Genomic DNA, 22,158 nt, shown 5'->3' on the forward strand with positions numbered 1-22,158 from the left:
ACAACCGCCTACAGCAAATCTAGCGCAGACTTGTCCTAACAGATTGCTTAGATTGAAGAATGTGGAGACTTGTTACTTAACAGCGCTGTGTGAACCATATGCTAGAGGATTAGAGCAGAAAAAACCGCAAGGACCAGGCTACCTCGCAGCATGATATTTTGTGAAATAAGGCTATTGATTATCATGACAGAGGGGCCATCAATATACATTTAGCAGTGTACGATATTGCTTGCACGACCTTACCCAACACACATGCCATAACAAGTTCTACCTCCTATGTACTGAGAGAATAGATAAACTAAAGAATGAATGGGAATTCATTATATAAGTTGTTATTGAACTTGTTTTAGGAGCAGCATAACCACAGTGTGTTGAGAAAGAAGAAACCAGAGGTTGTACATGGCTGACTCTCTAGAGCACTAATAACCCGAGTTTAACATGACGGCGAGCGCTGATGCAAGGAGGGAACCAGATACCCCTAGCACTAGCTCTTGGATTATAGCTTCAAGTGAAACTCCTCATAATGCAGTGGCTGACAAATAATGACATATATAACTGCTCAGAGAGTAAATCCATTAGCAATAAAATATGTATCATGTACAAGTGGTAGCTATCACATAGACATGAGAAAAGTGTAAGAGTGTATTGCATCTATTCAGACAAGGATTGATACCTATACAACCAAGGAAATGTAATATGTACAGCACATAGAGGTAGACATTACTGCCAATAAGACATATTATTGCACACATGTCAGGCCTTTTCGTCTTCATCTCCTACTGAGTCTATGACAGTGAAGGTCATGTCTTCCACACTCTCCAGTTCGATCTCATTCTGTTGACTGTCCTCTTGTCTCATCTCCTCCACAGCTAGCGGAGAACGTGTCATATTTCCATAATCATTCGCAGAAGTGCTCTCAGCAGCCCCTTCCGGTGCAGATTCAATGGAGCTCTTCATCTCGAAGCCTGCATCCGCATCGGCTGAAGTTGCCATCGGCTGAGCTGTAATGTTGGATGGTTCAAGTATTGCATTGCTATCGGCAGCGGTACTACCGACAGCGGTACTACCGACAGCGGTGCTATCGACAGCGGTGCTATCGACAGCGGTGCTATCGACAGCGGTGCTATCGACAGCGGTGCTATCGACAGCGGTGCTATCGACAGCGGTGCTATCAACAGCACTGCTATCAACAGCAGTGCCACCAGCATCACTGGTATCGGCATCACTGTTATCGGCAGCACGGATTTTGACAGAATTACTTGATTGCTCCGGAATGGCCTCTCCGATCTTAGAATTACTTGGTGAACTGTTTTCAGCAGGGGATTGAAGTTGTCTTGCATGAGATGGCTTAACGATGCTGGCAGCTGAAGAGGCGCATGAATGACCTGTAGGATTATGCGTAGATGTAAAGGCAATACAGGTGAGTCTGGTATTAGATGGGGGAACAGCGCTAGACTTTACCATTACCAAAAAGTGTACTATTACAGGAAGAGAGATTCAACTGCACTGAGCAAAAGGACAGATGGCTATAGAAATGCTGTGTTTCATACTAAGTCTAAAAACGCAGGCATGACTACAGTCTAGGGTACCACTTCAAGACACTTTAGAAAAACCAAATGACTCTGGTGTCCCAGAATTGAAAATAAAATTTTGACATACTTTTCACAGAGCTTCCCTCTTGTTCTGTAAATTTGGTACAATCTTGCCTATCTGTGCCTGGAGGCACATCCACTTGCCTATCTGTGCCTGAAGGTACATCAATTTGCCTATCCGTGACTGGAGGTACGTTCACTGGCCTATCTGTGCCTGAAGGTACATCCATTTGCCTATCCGAGACTGGTGGTACGTTCACTGGCTTATCTGTGCCTGAAGGTACATCTATTTGCCTATCTGTGCCTTGAGGTGCATTCACTGGCCTATCTGCGCCTGGAGGTACATCCACTTGCCTTTCTGTACCAGGTGGTACATCCACTTGCTCATCTGTACCAGGAGGTCGCAGTTCCCTGCTATCCTCTTCAGACTTGGCAGCTTGAGGTATGGGTTTGTTTTGTGGCATTGTCGGAGCCCGGTTGCAACGCGGTGCCATTCCTGGTCGCATCATATGAGCTGCCACAGGGCCTGTCTGCATCGAGTTCCTCCAGTTGTTAGCAATAGGACCCATCATTCGATTAGGAACTCGTGGAGGTCCCATGGACCCCATCATAGGTTGCTGAGGCATGGTTGAGCGATTCATCACTCTCATCGGGCTAGGTCGACGAGGACCCATAACATTCATTGCCACTGGATGAGCAGCAGGCTGCATGGCCATTCTAGGCCTCATAGGACCCATAGGAGATGGTCCCCTGGAATCTGGACCCATTGGAGCTGATCCCATGGAGACTGGTCCCATGGCAGCTGGCCCCATGGGAGCTGATCCCATAGAGACTGGTCCCATGGCAGCTGGCCCCATGGGAGCTGATCCCATGGAGGCTGGTCTGACGGGAGCAGATCCCATAGAGACTGGTCTCACGGGAGCTGGCCCCATAGGATCGGGACCCATAGAAGCTGGTCCCATGGCAGCTGATCCCATAGGAGCTGGCATAGGGCCCATTGCCATTAAGCCTAAAACAATACAGACTTTCTTTTGTATTTTGAGTAGTAGTAGCCTGTCTTGACAAGCTGTTGTTTTTGCGTAGTTGTCCCCCCCCCCGTCGAGCGGCGAGCAATAACAGCTTGTCACAAGACGTACTGCACCTGATGCATCAGCTGCACTTATAGGGAGTTGTTCTCTTCCGTCTACGCGGCTTGGCCGCGATGTTATGTCGGTCGCTCCATTGGTAATCATAACGGATTTCACGCAAAAATTTATGTAGAAAAAAAAACAAGATTACAACTTTTAACCAAAGACCAGTTTCTGTGATAAACTTTAGTAGAACTTAAGAATAAAATAAACTCAAAATAAAATCCATAAGAACAAATAAAACTGACTGATACAAAAATAGAAATAAAACTGACTGAGCGCGCAAATAACGACAATTTTAGTCGCTGTTGTTGCCTAATTTCTCAAATTCTAATAAAGTTTACTGCAGAGAGGGGTCGCCAGTTAAACGTTCTTATCTTAGTTTTTCTACATAAATTTTTGCGTGAAGTCCGTTATGATTACCAATGGAGCAACCGGAATAACATCGCAGCCGAGCCGCGTAGACGGAAGAGAACAACTCCTTATAAGTGCAGCTGATGCATCAGGTGCAGTACGTCTTGTGACAAGCTGTTGTTGCTCGCCGCTCGATGGGGGACAACTACGCAAAAACAACAGCTTGTCAAGACAGGCTAGAGTAGTAGTAGCTCTGTGCATGCCTATTATAAATAATCTAAACTGTCTTCTCTATTGCCCCACACATGCACCAGACTTATAGACACTGATCCCTTTCATTGTAGACACTTTGATCTTCCTATTACCGCTCCGACCTCTTGTCCACATACAACCATCTATCTATCCAGATAACCAGCTTTAATTATCTTGTCCACATACAACCATCCATCTATCCAGATAACCAGCTTTAATTATCTTGTCCACATACAACCATCCATCTATTCAGATAACCAGCTTTAATTATCTTGTCCACATACAACCATCCATCTATCCAGATAACTAGCTTTAATTATCTTGTCCACATACAACCATCCATCTATCCAGATAACCAGCTTTAATTATCTTGTCCGCATACAACCATCCATCTATCCAGATAGCTAGCTTTAATTATCTTGTCCACATACAACCATCCATCTATCCAGATAACTAGCTTTAATTATCTTGTCCACATACAACCATCCATCTATCCAGATAACTAGCTTTAAGTATCTTGTCCACATACAACCATCCATCTATCCAGATAACTAGCTTTAATTATCTTGTCCACATACAACCATCCATCTATCCAGATAACTAGCTTTAATTATCTTGTCCACATACAACCATCCATCTATCCAGATAACTAGCTTTAATAATCTTGTCCACATACAACCATCCATCTATCCAGATAACTAGCTTTAATTATCTTGTCCACATACAACCATCCATCTATCCAGATAACCAGCTTGTCCACATACAACCATCCATCTATCCAGATAACCAGCTTAAATTATCTTGTCCAAATACAACCATCCATCTATCCAGATAACTAGCTTTAAGTATCTTGTCCACATACAACCATCCATCTATCCAGATAACTAGCTTTAATTATCTTGTCCACATACAACCATCCATCTATCCAGATAACCAGCTTGTCCACATACAACCACCCATCTATCCAGATAACTAGCTTTAATAAGCTTGTCCACATACAACCATCCATCTATCCAGATAACTAGCTTTAATTATCTTGTCCGCATACAACCATCCATCTATCCAGATAACTAGCTTTAATTATCTTGTCCACATACAACCATCCATCTATCCAGATAACTAGCTTTAATATTCTTGTCCACATACAACCATCCATCTATCCAGATAACTAGCTTTAAATATCTTGTCCAAACACACCCACCAGCTCTACCAGCACATACTCAGAATCGCTATCGTGTCCACACGTATCAACCACCTCTACCAAAACAGCCACCCTCACGACCACAAGCTCCTCGCAAACCTGGCTTGCCAACACACCTTGCTGCATCGGTCTGTAGCTCTGATTGTTTGGCAGCATTTGGGGGGCTGTTGCCGCTTGCTGGGCTTTTACTGATGCTGTAGTGATTATCTCCCCACTTTTTTCCATCTGCATCATCTTCTGTACAAAAGGAGAAATCGAGGAAGCTGTTGTGCTGGGTGGGGCTGTTGTGCTGGCAGTTTTGGTTGAACTTGGAGCCAGAGAACTGGAAGAGGTAACTGACAGCTTAGCCTGGTTCTGAAATGAGTAAACAATAACTCAAGTTCGCACTGAATTAAACGCAAGAACAATACAGTGAATAAACAACCTAATAGTAGTAGCAAAGAGTAATAGACTATGATGACCCTTTCAACTGCGTCTTAAAATAGTAAAAGTGATTTACTCAATGACCGCCCGTTGTCTGTGCCTCACTCACGCTTCCACCAGTTGAAACATATCCATTCGGTAGAGTCATGTACACGTAGAAGATGCGTGTGCAGTTTTGTACAAATGTACTGAGGGTTAGAGGCGTAGTGGCCAGAGTATTTTACTTTCCAGCTCCCATAACTCTCATAGACCACATAATCAGCAAATATTCAAATCAGAAGGACTAAACGAACTAGTTCTTACATCAGAGCTGCTGTCGGTTGTGACCTTTTCAACTGCAACTGAACTTCCAGCAGCTGACACCTAAAAAGAACAGTAAAGGCGTGGTCACACGAGCACCGAACCGACGTAGGATCGGTTCGGTTCGGAGGCTGGTTCGGTTCGTGGCACATGTCACACGGCCACCGAAGTAACTTCGCTTCCTAGATACCATACGTATAGAGCCAGGACACGGTTTCATTAGTAGTTGTTATGTATTTGAGTTAAATATTTCTATTGTAAACAAAAAAACTTAGAGGAACAATTATAAATTATAATTACACAGCAGATTTATCAAAAGATCGTTCGGCTGCTCAAAATAAATCACTCGATACAAATATTTTGCTAACCCTTCCCATCAACATAATTATATTTTTTTATTAACATATGAATGTTTTTCTATGCTGAGTACATAACAAACAAAAACAGTCTTTATCATAGTACTGTTGTTTTACATAAATAAATCAGTCAACGATAGTTCATCAGGATGAATATGACACATTAGGCCTACTTATATTCTACACGATAGAAAATCACAACCATTCCCCTACATTTATGCAAAACTTAAGTGCAACATCTTACATTTATGCAATCCAATCACAAGTCCGGGTGAACCTTGTCGTAAATTGCTTCATGTTGTTTATTTAACGAAATAAAAGTATCGTCCCATTTCTTTTTTAACTTTACTCACACGCACGTAAGAAGAAATGTGACGCGTGCTCGCTAGAATTCTAGAATTTTAACCAGCCAATAAGAGCAAGGGTTCGGCACGAAATTTCGAGCAGTACCGAAATAGTTCGTTTCGGCCAGAAATGTCCTCAGCCGAACTTTTTAGAGCTGAAAACGACGTCGTTTTGCGTCATTTAGTTCGGTTCGGTGCCCGTGTGACCACGGCTTAAGGGTGATTAAGGGTTAGCTGCAGGAGTTCTGGTTCTTCATAATTGCAAGATTCACGAGAGCGTGACTGTCAGCCGGCAGTGAGCGGAGGAAGTTGAAACTGTTCCTTTATCTAGCACTGAGAAAGATTGCATATAAACAAGAGTATTAACGCATATATCACACTCACTTTATATCTATGCTCTACTGCCAGAGCTAGACTAAACATGTCAGAACAAAAATCTCCTAGGCAACAGTCTGGTAAAAGCATTTCATAACAATGCAAAAAAGTCAAGCAAGAGCTTTTCTCAACTGATTGGTGTAGAAACTAACTACCTTGACTTTGGCTGCGTCTGTTTGTTCAGGCAAAAAAACTCCGGGTGGACCCAGCGAATTAGATTCTTTAGGTCCATAGACAGATTGTTCAATCTCAGCTGCCTTGGCCCTCACCTGTACACACATAAATGAAACACATCGATAAGCAAGCTGGACCTGCAGTCATAGCAACACTTGTAACTCACCAATGAGCAGATACACCAATCATATATCTACATGTATATCTACTGTAAATTGAACACTTTCAATTAGAGATATATCATGCCATAAAAAGAGAGGATGTTCAAACAGTTAGTTGAAGATAATATGCATACAAATAAAGCGGCGGTGTTCTTGCATTCATGACTAAATAAGTCGATTTCAGTTGGGAATGTGTTGATAAAAATTAATGAAAAATGAGAGTACAGGAAACCGACAAAGAACACTTACCCGGTCTTGCATGCTCTTCGCTTCCTTAGCCAATCGAATGCTTCTCTGAACAGCAGTCTCTCCTTCCACTACTCCTGGCTCTTCCGTACTAGATTTGACGGTTTTTTTTGCTCGCGTTTTCTCCAGCAACGACCTCTTGATCCGCTGAAAACAGCAACTTCAACATCACTTCCACTGCCTCATCTTTCCTTACTACACAGGGTGATAAATCATCATTTCTTCCGGCATGGGCCAGTTACACCGATATATTAGCCTTCCCACATGGGGCTAGCACACAAATAACCTCTTCCCTTTGTCTATAGACCAATTTTACAGACTATCGCAAGTACTAAATGTAACAAGTTTTCACATAAACTTACCTTTCTACATGAAATACAAGCATTCATCATCTCCACTCGTTACACGAAATAATTGGTGGAGATATAAATAGCAGAGAGTGGAGTTTTTGAGAAACGCTGCCAAAGCTGTAGGTATGCACATAAATGCAAAGTTATATCACAATTTTATGAAATATTATTATTACAGATGAAACCAATTACAAAATTTGTTCCATATCCGAATATGTAACTTACTGTAAACTTATTGTAAACTTACTGTAAAACGAGCAAGCAAAACTTAACAGACGAGCACTTATAGGTTTTATCTAAACAGACTACTTCGGTCACAAACATTGTTAAAATGAGGCATTTCTGTCTAAACTGTCTCTAAATGGTCTATAATTGAGAATACAGCTCTGTCTAGGATGTCTCTAGATGGTCTATAATTGAGAATACAGCTCTGTCTAGGATGTCTCTAGATGGTCTATACTTGATGATGATATGACAAGTGGTATTTTAGCATTCTAGTCAAAGTCCAATCTATATATGCACTTTCTTATAATTTTTTTCTCTCCATTGCATAGCTTAGTTAGCTCAGACATGCTTGCTGCAACTTGAGATGCCCGAATAAATGACCTCAAATAATTGTATTTAACGATAAACTTACACAAAATGTTTGTAAAATTTAATAGAAAGTATCGATATTTTTTCTATCATTTGCAATTGTTTTTGATGTTTGTGGTGATCTGACTGCCAGGATGTTTCAAGATTAAAATCGACAAAACTCGATCGCGATTAAAACACTCAGCACAAGTAAAAGTGTGATTATGACATCTATAGTTGAAAAAGGTTGACAGTATAGAGACGGGTATCACTGCAAATTCAATGCAATAGCCGATAATCCACTATAGCAACTAATGATGTCATTTCAGCCCATACTGTAAAATCTCTATTTGAATGCCACATCGCTTTATTTTTCAACCCTTCTTTTATAATGGTGGTTCAAATAAGGGGTGGCATTCAAATAAAGGCTGGTGTTCAAACAGGTTTTACGGTATGGACTGGTGTTGTATTTTTCAAATAGCTCGGCACACCTTGGGAAGATAAATTTGACAATTTTACAGGCGAAGCAAGTGTCGCCATGTTTTGCATTCTCCTTCGGGCGAAGCAACATTAACCCTTATAGAAGCAAAAAGATCTGCCAACTTACCGACAACTTGTCCTAGATCTCTAAATAGATATGCATTGGGATGCCATGAAATATCTTTACCAGCAATTACCAGATTAACTGCTCGCAATAACCTGCGATGATCTTATTACCTGTGCCCGGCTTTGAAATTTGTTGGAGCTTACAATTATTTTCTATTTCATTCTAAGTTTGGAAGCATATTTTTATTTTATAACTATATTTAACAATGGTGCATAAAAGCTCACTGCACTCATTGATGTTTGCTACAGTTTGCAGCCGAAACTGGCTTTTTATGTGCCAGATCGACGCTCATAACTCCATAGAAAAGGAGTTATGAGCGTCGATCCATTGTAAGCCGAGTTAATATAACCACAAGGATGCCATCAAATCATATGCTATAAATCTGCAAATTTATAAGTTGTATAATAATAATCTATCAAGTGCCACAAAGACATATTTAAGAACAAGTGACATAAACCTTACTTGTAATACATGCAGAAACATAAATTAACATTTTCAAAACAAAAATATTTGCATCCTTTGCTAGGACAGTTGCATTCCGAGTATTGCTTGCGTTTGAAACGATTTCATTTTCTTCGGACTGTTTAATACCTTCCACAATGTCTTCTGACCTCAACTCTTCTTCTGGCTGTTTAATACCTTCCACAGTGTCTTCTGACCTCAACTCTTCTTCTGCACTGCTAAACTAGTTGATACTAGCGTCCAAACAATTTTTTTAACAGAGCAGAACTTTTACGAGTCGCATTTAACCCAAATGCAATGAAACTTTTAGTCCCATGGATGCTAAGCACAATTTTTGGCCTAAGACTAGTCATTCATATACCATGGAGAATGTAAGCCATTTTTCACTTACAAAGAAGTATTAAGACCATGTTAAACAAGAAACTACTATTAGCCTGTTACAGTTAATTATTTCTATGGTGTTGCATTTAAAATTTTAAATAAAAAACTGCAAAGGTTTGGAGAATAAAAAAGGACTTTTATACGAACAGCAACAACAAAAGAATTAATTGTTATTGATGTAATTGAGTCATTATTAGTATGATTCTATAGACACTTTTCTACCGATCACTTGTGATTATGGGTTTGAAAGAATAAAGAATGTCAAAGTAGCGGTCAAATGGAGGTGGCATTTAATTAAAGTGTGGTGCTCTATTTTTAACCTTTCTTCTATAGTGGTGGTAAATAGAGTTGGTGTTCAAATAAAGGTGGCATTCAATTAGAGGTTTTACAGTACTTTTTTCCCCCGAGTGTTCCAAATGCGACCATGTTTTGTTGCATTTGGACCTTGAAACATCTTGGCATTCAGATCACCTCAAACATAAAAAAAATGCAAATGATAGAAAAATACCGATTCTTTCCAATAAAATTTACTAAAATTTTGTGCAAGTTCCTCTTTAAAGACCAAAGAATTTACCTCTTGTGACGTCTCGTTAGCTGACGGCTCGACAGGGCCTTCTTCAGTATCCACTTCCTCAATATCCGAGTCATCTTGATTGCCCCTGGTTATGGCTAACACCTCTGCCTTCTTTCTTGCCTTCAGCAACTCCAATTTCGCCTTTTTCCGCTTTTCCTCTGCCTGTGGGAAAGACGACTTTTCAATCAATACTTAGTAATCACTTGATTAACTATGAGGCAAACACGTACGATTACCTACACATACAGTATCGTTATTACTTACTATATCGTACCTACACGCATAGTATCGTTATTACTTACTATATCGTACCTACACGCACAGTATCGTTATTACTTACTATATCGTACCTACATGTACAGTATCGTTATTACTTACTATATCGTACCTACATGTACAGTATCGTTATTACTTATTATATCGTACCTAGATGTACAGTATCGTTATTACTTACTATATCGTACCTACACATACAGTATCGCTATTACTTACTATATCGTACCTATATGTACAGTATCGCTATTACTTACTATATCGTACCTACACATACAGTATCGCTATTACTTACTATATCGTACCTATATGTACAGTATCGTTATTACTTACTATATCGTACCTATATGTACAGTATTGTTATTACTTACTATATGATCTGAAAACTAGAAACACAAGGTCTGCCCGCTACTAAGGGTACTTCCCATTCTATGCAAACTCTAGCTAAAAATAAAAAAGTTTGGTACAAAGTCTGGCGTGGATAATACAGTTTTAATACGAGCTAATACGTGGATAATACATTGAGCTTTTACTACAGTTGCTTCATTTTTCATAAATGATCGATTCACTTGCCATTTAGGCTATCACCAATTAAATCACAAGGAAGTGGCCACACAGCGGGAAGTAGTCATAAACAGCAATTAATCATAAGATAGGAAATAGCTATAACATAAAAAGTAGCTTTAAACAGGAAGTAGTATTAAGCCAGGAAGTAGCTTTAAACAGGAAGTAGTATTAAGCCAGGAAGTACCTTTAAACAGGAAGTAGTATTAAGCCAGGAAGTACCTTTACACAGGAAGTAGTATTAAATAAGGAAGTAGTTTTAAATAGGAAGTAGTCATAAAACAAGAAGCAGTTATAACCGGGAAGTAATCGTAAGACAGGAAGTAGCTGTGAGAGCTTAATTCCAACCTATGTGTCAGCTCATCCTTACAAGCTTTGGAGACTTTAGCTGAGAAATGGGCACTCATTTGGTTTGACTGTCCAAACTATTTAACTAAACAATATCACATATCATTTTAAATAAAACAAAAATACTTGTTTGCTGCTCCCTACTCGAAGCCTGTTCCATTCAGTCTATTTGCTAGCTCTGCTATTCATCCATAATTGAGATACATGTAGATGAAGATACCCTGACACAAAGATACATGTAAATGGATACATAAAATAGGCCTACTCAAGGCAAGACATTAGCTAGATTCAGTGAAAACTATAACGTGGATCCTTGACTCACTATGGTGATCCATTCTTCGGACACTATGTAACTCATAGTTCAGTGTAATAACCCTGAGATCGCTACAGCCTGGATACCGCTACTGCAGCCCTGATATCACTACAGCCGTGATAACGCTACCACCGTGGTATCACTACAACCGTGATATCACTACAACCGTGGTATCGCTACAACCGTGATAACGCTACCACCGTGGTATCACTACAACCGTGATATCACTACAACCGTGATATCGCTACAACCATGGTATCGCTACAACCGAGGTATCGCTACAACCGTGGTATCGCTACAACCGTGATATCGCTACAACCGTGGTATCGCTACAACCGAGGTATCGCTACAACCGTGGTATCGCTACAACCGTGATATCACTACAACCGTGGTATCGCTACAACCGTGATATCGCTACAACCGTGATATCGCTACAACCGTGATATCGCTACAACTGTGATGCTACTAAAGACATGCTGCCGTTAAAGCCCTGCCGTGACAGCAATTTTCACTGCAGCTAGCCAATAGATATTTCGACGCACTGAGTCAATCTTGTTGAAATCCTCTGAAGTAAGAAAAATGAGAGAAACAGACAGCGACATCTCATGAAAAGAAACTGCTGCCAGCTGCCCTGTGTAAGTGTCTAGATATTTATAGCGGGTGATGCAAATCAAGTGCGAGACAAAAAACAATGACTGGTGGATACCTCCATCGGATTAACTCTAGTGGTTACATAACATCTGCATATCAATCAGCTATTGACACCGACGCTCTCGGCAACAATTGGATACGCCCATCAAACCTATTAATTATAAACATGAAGATAAATATATCTGGCTCAAATATAATCCTCAGAAAGCCGGAGAGAAACCACAGTTTACAGATTAGCCCTCTTACGTGGCTTTTGCTATTTTAGGTTGTGGCAAAAACATGGCCAGCCGGAGACTAGAGACGGGTCGGCCAGTGTGTCTCGTAGAATCCATGGGCTGCGAAAATAAGGTATTAATGAAGAGTTTACCAGTTCTGAACCGAGAGAAGATGAAGAAGAGATTGGAGACTATCATTAATATATACCGCACCAGAGAGCACGGGACAATAGGCGCACCACACAATAGTTACCAACTACTGCGAGTTGATCAATTTCATAAACCACAAGAGCACTGGAGCTTCGAAGGGTTTCCTTGTCATCACATAGCTAATCTCACAACCGTGACATACGTGTAGCTTCTCTCCGAGTGTCACGCTAAGGAAGATCATCTTCTGCACAATGCCAAATAGCTGAATTCGTTTGACTCAGTTTCAATTAAATCGATGCTTCCAAAACATAACATAGGTATGACGAATACTTATGTTATCTTATGACAAAACGCATGACTTTCAACTGTAAAAGCTGCTTCATAGATGTAGAACAAATCCAATAACGAATATTATTAGGTGAACAACCAGCAGCAAAAATATTTTTACTACAGGATCAATTCATCAGTAGACTTTAAACAATTCAATTAGTTTTCTTTACAATTTACAAGCAGTAAAGACTATATCTGTATCTGTTGATTTCAAACTGCACTTTATTTGTGAAAAGAAAAACCTCTATTTATCTTTGAATATTTCTGATGCTGAAAACCTTTCGATATTTCTCAGCATACATACACATTCAGTGAGATTTTCAATGTATATGTTATATATACGTTGAGATCTACAGCCTGGTGACTACGCATGCACAAAACTGACATTAGCAACCTAAGTGTTCTTTCTAATTCTCTACTAAATATACAGTAGATACTGTTTTTTTGTTTCGTGCTGGTGCACTCTTCAGGTGACTCGCGTTAAATGCAAGTCACCTGAAGAGTGCTGTTAGCAGTAGGCCTGACCACTTATATATATATATATATATATATATATCTATATATACTGTTTTTCTGTTTCGTGCTGGTGCACTCTTCAGGTGACTTGCGTTAAATGCGAGTCACCAGAAGCGTGCACCAGCACGAAACCGACCTGCCGTGACCCCAGAGAAAACACCAATCTGGAAGAAAGATAAGTCTCTAGTTAGTCTCACTCTAGTTATATACAGTGAAACTCGGATAACTCAAACTTCAAGGGACCGAGCAAAAGTGTTCGAATTATCAGAGTGTTCAAGTTATCAGAGCACTGTCACAAGTCCATGTATTTACTTATTTATTAGTAGATACATGAACATATACAAACTATAATATAAATCAAAAACACAAATGGCTTCTTTCAAATTAAATGCTTCTAATGTAAAGTTTAAAACGTTTTTATCAAAAAGTATAGAGATTTTTCTATCACTTGAGATTGGTTTGTTGTTTGAGGTGATGTTATTGCCAGGACGTTTTTTAGATTGACATTGGCAAAACTTGATCGTTGCTGAAATGCTCAAAGAAAAGACATCTTTTTCTTTTGAGCGTTTTACCCACGATCATTTTTGCCGATCTTTCTTGAAGTTTATGGAAAGATTACCTTACTTTACCTGGGATTCGTTAAGAGCAACACTCCGAGGCAGTTCAATTAAAAGTTTTACGAGGTTTTACGGTACATTGTATATCACTCACGCTTTTTGAATGGATACTTATTGAATGTACACACGTATTTTGTGTTTAGGGCAAACGATGAATAGTTTTTTTAGCTAAGACAACGTATACGTTTGACTACCACAATTCTTAAGACGTTTTAAACATTCAACATTCCGACGTTAATTCAACACGGAAAACTATTCATCACGGGCTAGCCGGTTCACGCACTCAAGGATTTTCGCCACGCAAATACAAAACAAAAACAACATGCTGTTTTTGTTTTGTATGTGCGTGGCGAAAATCCTTGCGCCCGTGACCCGGCTAGCCCGTTCTATTCATCGTATAGCATTATAAATCAAATTTCACCAAACCTTTAGAACAGTCGTTGACAAAAATATTTTGCTGATGGAGGTAATAACGACGCTTATGAATTACGAAAAGTTGAGGTTTACCTCTATGGCTAGGAATAAAGTGATTTTCTAAAGCGATAGCAACAGTTTCGGTAGCCGTTGGGCAAAAAACAGTTCGTTATAACAGTGTTGAATTCGAGTTATATAGAGCCATTTATCATTGCGTGGGAACGGACCAAGCAAATCCAGTCGAGTTAACCATGTGTTCGCTATATCCGAGGGCGAGTTATCCATGTTTCACTGTATATATATCTATATATATATATATATGAATCTCAAAGTTTGTCTGTCGTCTGTCATCATGTCGCTCCTCTGTCCAGCTATAACTAGTAAAGTTTTAGCAACAGAAAATCCCCTTCGTCTTAGATTAGAACTCCCACCGTTCAAATCGCAAGTCTACCAGCAAGCGGTGTAATCACAAGGCTAAGCTACTTTTACCACACCCATCGTTCTTATCATATACACTATTCGCAATTGCACACGCTGAATGTGCATTTCTTATTATTAATTAACACAGTGTGCCCTCGGGTCACGATGTCCTGTTATAAAAACTGATTTTACCTTATTATAAAGAAAACGATTTTTTTTGACCAAGTTTTTCTCAGTGAGGCTATGGCAATTGCGATTTCTTTTACTTTTTCCCCCATAAAAAAGATTGTCAGAAAGTTCTTTCGAAATTAAAATTTGGCAGTCGTGCACTGATTATAAAAAAATAATGAAAAAGCTGATATGCAATTCGCCGAAATCCTTTCCACAATGCCTGAAAGAAATATATGACGCTTGCTACTTCAGTTCAGCGCTATTCATTATAAGTTGTAGCAAAAACAAATTCAAAAACAGAGAAGTGATAAAGTTTTAGCCCATGACAAAGTTGAAGTTTAGTAAAATACATACTAAAGCTTGGCTTTAGGCATGTTTAGTAAACTAAATTCATTCAAGTAAAATTCGACGCTCATGTTATCCATTCGTTATATCGTATTATACTTGTAATTAGAAGTGCAATTCAGTATTACGAGTACTACTACGAGTGGATACTATCACAAGTGACTCATTCTAAAATAATCTAACAAATATTGAATCAAAATGGTTTTACAAAAGTATGAAAAGGCAATACTAGAAAATGTATTGATGTGCAAAATGGATTGTTTCTGTTCGATTCATCCAGCTTGGTTGCAGAGCACTAGTTGCAAGCTTGACCTTTATAACAGTTGCTGAGATTAAGTTGCAACCTTGACCTTCCGTAATGCTGAAGGCAATCAAAAACTCATAAAATGGTTAGATGATCACGTTAAAATACGTACCAAGATTAAAATTAATTTATTCGCAAATAATGAGTTTAGTCGCTAACGAAAAGCCTACGGATTTGCGCCACAAGTGTCAATTCTTCGAGACAATTCTGGGATACAAGTCATACCCATCCACGATTAAAGAGCGATACATACGTGTAAACTGGTTATGAAGCGTTATAAAAGAGACTTCGGGCTCCCCTTGTGATAACAACAACGCTATTTATGTATCATTTCAAGGTTAATTTCTGCTCTATGTAATAAACAATGGCACCAAACCAAGCCTATGGCAATTAATGCAATTTATTAAGACAATAGTAAGGATAAAATATCAAATAGGCCTACTGTATTTACTAAGCACTAGTCAACGGTTCACGTAAACTATCATATCCTTTCAACAGATCATAATTTCTATTTCATTAAGTGTATAGTGACGAGTGCAGCATTAATCAACGAAGAGATAACACTTGCCTGAGTATTTTATTTAAACGGATATTAAAGTAAAATTCTATAATTATATATTTATAAAAATATTATAATTAATATAATTATAATGATAGGTATTAATATCGAAGTATTTTTATTTAGACAATAAATGTTCAATACAACTTTTATGTATCTCAGTCTCTTTGAAGAGCCTGAGGAAGGAGAAGGCAACAACTTGTAGCCTACATTTATAATAATTATATTTAAAAAGGTAACTATATATATAACAGCCCGCTCTGTACATTGTAACAAGGTAACATTTTTGGCTTTGGCACGGTGTAGCAGGTATCTACAACTACTGGTATGTACTTCATCATGACAGTAGGTACTACGACTACTGGTATGTACTTCACCATGACAGCAAGTACATATGACTACTGATATGTACCTCACCATGACAGCAAGTACATATGACTACTGATATGTACCTCATCATGACAACAGGTACATATGACTACTGGTATGTACCTCACCATGACAGCAAGTACATATGACTACTGATATGTACCTCATCATGACAACAGGTACATATGACTACTGGTATGTACTTCACCATGACAGCAGGTACATAGGACTACTGGTATGTACCTCACCATGACAGCAAGTACATATGACTACTGATATGTACCTCATCATGACAACAGGTACATATGACTACTGGTATGTACCTCACCATGACAGCAAGTACATATGACTACTGATATGTACCTCATCATGACAACAGGTACATATGACTACTGGTATGTACCTCATCATGACAACAGGTACATATGACTACTGGTATGTACCTCATCATGACAACAGGTACATATGACTACTGGTATGTACTTCACCATGACAGCAGGTACATAGGACTACTGGTATGTACCTCACCATGACAGCAGGTACATATGACTACTGGTATGTACCTCATCATGACAGCAGGTACATATGGCTACTGGTATGTACCTCACCATGACAGCAGGTACATATGACTACTGGTATGTACCTCACCATGACAGCAGGTACATATGACTACTGATATGTACCTCACCATGACAGCAGGTACATATGACTACTGGTATGTACCTCACCATGACAGCAGGTACATATGACTACTGGTATGTACCTCATCATGACAGTAGGTACATAGGACTACTGGTATGTACCTCAACCATGACAGCAGGTACATAGGACTACTGGTATGTACCTCACCATGACAGCAAGTACATATTACTGATATGTACCTCATCATGACAACAGGTACATATGACTACTGGTATGTACCTCAACCATGACAGCAGGTACATAGGACTACTGGTATGTACCTCACCATGACAGCAAGTACATATTACTGATATGTACCTCATCATGACAACAGGTACATATGACTACTGGTATGTACCTCAACCATGACAGCAGGTACATATGACTACTGGTATGTACCTCACCATGACAGCAGGTACATATGACTACTGGTATGTGCCTCACCATGACATCAGGTACATAGGACTACTGATATGTACCTCACCATGACAGCAAGTACATATGACTACTGATATGTACCTCAACCATGACAACAGGTACATATGACTACTGATATGTACCTCATCATGACAACAGGTACATATGACTACTGGTATGTACCTCAACCATGACAGCAGGTACATATGACAACTGGTATGTACCTCACCATGACAGCAGGTACATATGACTACTGGTATGTACCTCACCATGACATCAGGTACATAGGACTACTGGTATGTACCTCATCATGACAACAGGTACATATGACTACTGGTATGTACCTCAACCATGACAGCAGGTACATATGACTACTGGTATGTACCTCATCATGACAACAAGTACATATGACTACTGGTATGTACCTCACCATGACATCAGGTACATAGGACTACTGGTATGTACCTCATCATGACAACAGGTACATATGACTACTGATATGTACCTCATCATGACAACAGGTACATATGACTACTGGTATGTACCTCAACCATGACAGCAGGTACATATGACTACTGGTATGTACCTCACCATGACAGCAGGTACATATGACTACTGGTATGTACCTCACCATGACATCAGGTACATAGGACTACTGATATGTACCTCACCATGACAGCAAGTACATATGACTACTGATATGTACCTCACCATGACATCAGGTACATAGGACTACTGATATGTACCTCACCATGACAGCAAGTACATATGACTACTGATATGTACCTCAACCATGACAACAGGTACATATGACTACTGATATGTACCTCATCATGACAACAGGTACATATGACTACTGGTATGTACCTCAACCATGACAGCAGGTACATATGACTACTGATATGTACCTCATCATGACAACAGGTACATATGACTACTGATATGTACCTCATCATGACAGCAGGTACATATGACTACTGATATGTACCTCATCATGACAACAGGTACATATGACTACTGGTATGTACCTCAACCATGACAGCAGGTACATATGACTACTGGTATGTACCTCACCATGACAGCAGGTACATATGACTACTGGTATGTACCTCACCATGACATCAGGTACATAGGACTACTGATATGTACCTCACCATGACAGCAAGTACATATGACTACTGATATGTACCTCAACCATGACAACAGGTACATATGACTACTGATATGTACCTCATCATGACAACAGGTACATATGACTACTGGTATGTACCTCAACCATGACAGCAAGTACATATGACTACTGATATGTACCTCATCATGACAACAGGTACATATGACTACTGATATGTACCTCATCATGACAGCAGGTACATATGACTACTGATATGTACTTCACCATGACATCAGGTACATATTACTACTGATATGTACTTCACCATGACAACAGGTACATATTACTACTGGTATGTACCTCACCATGACAACAGGTACATATTACTACTGGTATGTACCTCACCATGACAGTAGGTACATATGACTACTGGTATGTACCTCATCATGACAGCAGGTACATAGGACTACTGGTATGTACCTCACCATGACAGCAGGTACATAGGACTACTGGTATGTACCTCACCATGACAGCAGGTACATATGACTACTGGTATGTACCTCACCATGACAACAGGTACATATGACTACTGGTATGTACCTCACCATGACAGCAGGTACATATGACTACTGGTATGTACCTCACCATGACAACAGGTACATATGACTACTGGTATGTACCTCACCATGACAGTAGGTACATAGGACTACTGATATGTACCTCACCATGACAGCAAGTACATATGACTACTGATATGTACCTCATCATGACAACAGGTACATATGACTACTGGTATGTACCTCAACCATGACAGCAGGTACATATGACTACTGATATGTACCTCACCATGACAGCAGGTACATATGACTACTGGTATGTACCTCACCATGACAGCAGGTACATATGACTACTGGTATGTACTTCACCATGACAGCAGGTACATATGACTACTGGTATGTACCTCACCATGACAGCAGGTACATATGACTACTGATATGTACCTCAACCATGACATCAGGTACATATGACTACTGGTATGTACTTCACCATGACAACAGGTACATATGACTACTGGTATGTACCTCACCATGACAACAGGTACATATGACTACTGGTATGTACCTCACCATGACATCAGGTACATATGACTACTGGTATGTACCTCAACCATGACAGCAGGTACATATGACTACTGGTATGTACCTCACCATGACAGTAGGTACTATGACTACTGGTATGTACCTCACCATGACAGCAGGTACATATGACTACTGGTATGTACCTCACCATCTCGACTCTGGAAGAAACTAGAAGAATGGTAGCAATGTAGTAACAACCAACCTCCTTCAGCTCTCGCTCCCTTTTTCGTTCAACCTCTCTGCGTCGTTCAAGCTCCTCCCTTTCCGCCTCTCTCTGCCGCTCTTGCTCTTCTTGCCTTTTTTCTTCGAGTTTTTTGGCTTCCTGTAGGCCTCGCTCCTTGTCAAGCTTATATCGCTTCTCATACATCGGGTTGTCAGTTATGTAGGTCTACGATTATTATGGTTATTATGGTATGGGTCAATCGCTAAACTTACAGAACATCTGACATAGTTGATAGATCTTGGCTTAACTAGTTAACAAATACTACAGATAACTAGTTATATTGGAAGTAATTATTAGACTAAGTTACCTGTTATTGAGGGGCTGATTATCAGACTAAGTTAACTGTTATTGAGGGGCTGATTATCAGACTAAGTTAACTGTTATTGAGGGGCTGATTATCAGACTAAGTTAACTGTTATTGAGGGGTGATTATCAGACTAAGTTAACCGTTATTGAGGGACTGATTATCTTTACCATCACACCAGGTTACTAACATTTCTACAATTTTGTTAGATATCTGAATACACTAGGCGCTCCTACGTCAATAATCTGTTCCAGGAACGTTTACGTTACAGGGATTTTACGTAATAGTTATACGAACAGTAAAATCCATGTAAATTGCCTAATCCATTCCAAAATCTTTCCCAACTTTTCCCAACTCATTCCTTTGGCCATACAAAAAGGAAAAAAAACTAGACATGACTTTTTAATATATGGGCTGTACAGCACCTGCAGTATTATTGGTTTGCATTATTGTTCGAAAAACTTTTTCGTTTTTCGATCAACTTGACTGGTTTTATAGATCATGACTGCGGTAATTTTACAATAAGTTGATGGGGAGCAAAAATCTTTGTCGTTAATTTACAACAATTTGCTTATTTTTTCTAAACAGAAAACTCTTATCTGCAAAATAAAACTGATAACAAATATTTTATATGTTTACGATAAAACAGAACAAAAAATATCTTTATCATAAAACGAACTGTACTACCAGTTCGTCGTCTATCTGTATCAAGGGGTAAAGGTTAGGATAAAAGATAACTTTCGACGATACTCCAACTCCTGAAATTCAGATTGGTAGACCAACACTGTAAGACCAGCACCAATCAATCACCTTTAAGTAATTATGAACAATTGCGCAGCTACCCATTCTCTGTTTTGTTGACACGTCTGACGATCTATCACGACAAACTAGAATGTCATGGAAGTTGTATATATAATAGATATAACGCTACATACACACGTGGTTTTTCCCCCTTAAGTGTGGCGATATAGGTTACCATTCAAATCGAATATGAGAATTCACCCTACTTGACACTTTACATTATATGGAATTGAGCAAAAACCTCATATAAATTCTTTACTTATCTAAAATTTGCGTTATAGGAGAGTCCACTATACAGTCAAACATCAACCTATATACCACTTCAACAGACACATTTTTGATGCGGAACATAACACTTAGTTGAATATTTGTATCCCAATATGAAGTAGCTTCAAAATATGACACTCAAATTTTCTTAAAACATTGTTAATCAGTTCATAGGTAACGGGTTCTTTTTTAAGCAGTTTGGTTCTACAATACTAGCATTACGTCAAACAGTGTTTAGTTCTACAATACTAGCATTATGTCAAACAGTGTTTAGTTCTACAATACTAGCATTACGTCGAACAGTGTTTGGTTCTACAATACTAGCATTACGTCAAACAGTGTTTAGTTCTACAATACTAGCATTATGTCAAACAGTGTTTAGTTCTACAATACTAGCATTACGCCAAACAGTGTTTAGTTCTACAATACTAGCATTATGTCAAACAGTGTTTAGTTCTACAATACTAGCATTATGTCAAACAGTGTTTAGTTCTACAATACTAGCATTATGTCAAACAGTATTTGACACCTGTTTTAGTTTTAAACCCGAAGATAAATAATATATATTACTTTACAGAAAAAAGGCTAGTGCGAGTGGTACCAATGCTAGAACCAGAATTGACAGGGCTACACTCAGTTTGTATTTCATAAACAATAAGACCCGACAATAAAATCTCTTTTCATGACCCACTGTCTTGTTTAAATATGTATATGTAGTTTCTTACAGGTTTAGTTTGCTGTTTACTTTAAACCTAGTTTTATATATTTATATTATATTATATATATATAACTGTTTTATATATT

General features: G+C 39.1%; 1 protein-coding gene across 4 annotated transcripts in view; it reads right to left on the bottom strand.

Moving 5' to 3' along the window:
- Nucleotides 1-573: 573 nt before the first annotated feature.
- The window catches only part of LOC137396295 (zinc finger protein 318-like), a 36,218-nt gene continuing 14,633 nt past the window's right edge, over nt 574-22,158 (bottom strand). For 3 of the 4 annotated variants that reach the window (XM_068082499.1, XM_068082497.1, XM_068082500.1), the window contains 8 exons: nt 19,962-20,147; nt 9,853-10,014; nt 6,909-7,052; nt 6,480-6,593; nt 5,253-5,312; nt 4,643-4,880; nt 1,660-2,601; nt 574-1,385 (listed from right to left, as the gene is read on the bottom strand). In XM_068082499.1, the coding sequence (XP_067938600.1) occupies nt 754-1,385; nt 1,660-2,601; nt 4,643-4,880; nt 5,253-5,312; nt 6,480-6,593; nt 6,909-7,052; nt 9,853-10,014; nt 19,962-20,147 (2,478 nt within the window). In that variant the 3' untranslated portion in view covers nt 574-753. The remainder of the gene's footprint in view (nt 1,386-1,659; nt 2,602-4,642; nt 4,881-5,252; nt 5,313-6,479; nt 6,594-6,908; nt 7,053-9,852; nt 10,015-19,961; nt 20,148-22,158) is intronic. The other variant, XM_068082498.1, reaches the window with a different exon arrangement.

The sequence above is a fragment of the Watersipora subatra genome, chromosome 5 (assembly GCF_963576615.1).
Source record: "Watersipora subatra chromosome 5, tzWatSuba1.1, whole genome shotgun sequence".
NCBI lineage: Eukaryota > Metazoa > Bryozoa > Gymnolaemata > Cheilostomatida > Watersiporidae > Watersipora > Watersipora subatra.